Source organism: Lipotes vexillifer, unplaced genomic scaffold, assembly GCF_000442215.2.
Source record: "Lipotes vexillifer unplaced genomic scaffold, Lipotes_vexillifer_v1.1 scaffold459, whole genome shotgun sequence".
NCBI classification, from domain to species: domain Eukaryota; kingdom Metazoa; phylum Chordata; class Mammalia; order Artiodactyla; family Lipotidae; genus Lipotes; species Lipotes vexillifer.
In genome coordinates, this window is record NW_006769874.1 from 1343110 (window position 1) to 1344885 (window position 1776).

A 1776-nucleotide genomic window follows, 5' to 3' on the forward strand; every position below is an offset into this window, starting at 1 on the left:
ATGGGGTGCCTTGGGCTCTCCGTTCTTCCCTCCACCTGGGGAGAAGGAAGCTCCTTGCCTGGCCCAGAGAAGCACTGCCGTGTCATCGGTGGTGCTCTGCTTGACAGAGGCGCCCCTTAGCCTCAGGTGAACGCGAAAATCTGCGTCTTTTCTGCTTCAGCATCATTTGTAAGAGTGAAATTCGGTGCCAGTGCAGTTTCTTTGTGTTTGGACGTAGCTACAGTGAGCTGGGGTTACAAATAAGGCTGGGCGGGTTCTAGGTATTTCCTTTTCTGGGCCCTAGGTATTTCTAACGTCAGTACGTTAGGAACGCTTTCCTGTCTCTCAGTCTATCTACTTGTCTATCTGCTACGTATCCATCTGGCTGTCGCTCCCCTCCATGAGGGTTCTGTATGGGAACAACTCTACGGTAACAAGAAAGAGGATACCGTGAAGCCACCCTATCAATACATCCTGGATGGCAGCGGGGCGTCTCTCAAAGAGATGCTTGATAAGTGCATGCCTGGCAACAAGGGCATGTGGCCCTTGCCCTCAGAGCTTGGTCTCCGAGGGTCCCTTTCTGTCCGGGCGCAGGTAGAGCTCAGGCCCGGCCTGGGGCACTGGCCCCAGCCCTGCTGCGTCCACTCCCTGTGATGGGGTGAGGGTGTGGGGTTTGGTCCACAGGTCACATTCTGCTAAGTCCCCCTGAGATTCACCCTCTGCATCTTAGGTGGATTCCCCCCTCGTTGCTGGGCCATAAACGTGCCCTGGCCCAGGAGGGAAGCTGGAGGCCTCAGGAGAGGCCAGGATGGGCAATCGGGCGAGCATGGGCCCAGCAGAGGGGACAGAGACATCTTGGTGGGAAAATATGGGAAGGAGGCCACGCTACCGTCCTGTCCCAGAAGCTGAGAGGGGAATTTCGGGAAGCATCTGAACGTGGGCGTACCAGCTGGCATAGAAGTTGCCCAGGGTGAAGGTCACGTAGCAGCACATGGCGACGACGATGGTCCACTTGCAGCCGAGCTTCTTAATGACGATGGGCGGCAGGAACATGGAGGACAGCAGCATCCCACCATAGAGCGTGCTGAGCGCCGCCACCCCCAGGCCCTCCTCGCTGTACAGGCTGCTCTGCGGGGACAAGGCCAGCCTGGTCAGGTGCCCGGCTGCCAGGGCTAGGTGGTCTGGGTCATCTCCAGGTCCTGGAGAGCCCCAGCAACAGGTTGCCTGGGCGGGCGGCCTGTCCTCCAGCTGAGGGATGGGAGACTGCGGTGAACTCTGGTTAAGGGGGCTCAGCAAGTGCAGACGAGGGGGAAGCAGCCAGCGTGGCCCGCCTGGGGCAGAGGGGCCCTCACGCTTCCTGCTTCCCGCAGCCCCTGCCTCATCCCTGAGAAGGCGGGGTGCCAGGGCAGCCAGGGGCCGGCGCATCTCCAGGCTCCTCCTCAGGTTCCCACTATGCCTGAGGCAGAGCAAGCAGCTCCAGCTTAACGCTGTGTAAACACAGTGCACATTTTTCTTGTTTTTGTCATTCCTCAGTTGGTGCCTAGCATAGCTTGGTGTGACGCGAACAAAAGGTCAAATAGGTAACCAGAGCCAGCTCAGGCAAAGGCAATGGCAGCTGTGACATTTGGCTTTTGCTGTGAAAGAAAAACCTATTAGCATAATTGCTTCCTCGTTTATTTCACTTGTAAAGGGACAGGAGGGGGAGGGGAGGGGAGGGACGGGAGCAAGTGGGCCGGAGGGGGGAGAAAGAAAGGAAGAGGAAGGGAGAGAAGGGGAGGAGGATTGGGAGGGGCGGGA

The 1776-nt window shown here is 58.3% G+C and overlaps 1 protein-coding gene across 1 annotated transcript in view; it reads right to left on the reverse strand.

Moving 5' to 3' along the window:
- The window catches only part of UNC93A (unc-93 homolog A), a 26160-nt gene that overhangs the window by 20203 nt on the left and 4181 nt on the right, over positions 1–1776 (reverse strand). The window contains 1 exon segment of the mRNA XM_007445935.1: positions 926–1107. Within this exon segment, the coding sequence (XP_007445997.1) occupies positions 926–1107 (182 nt within the window).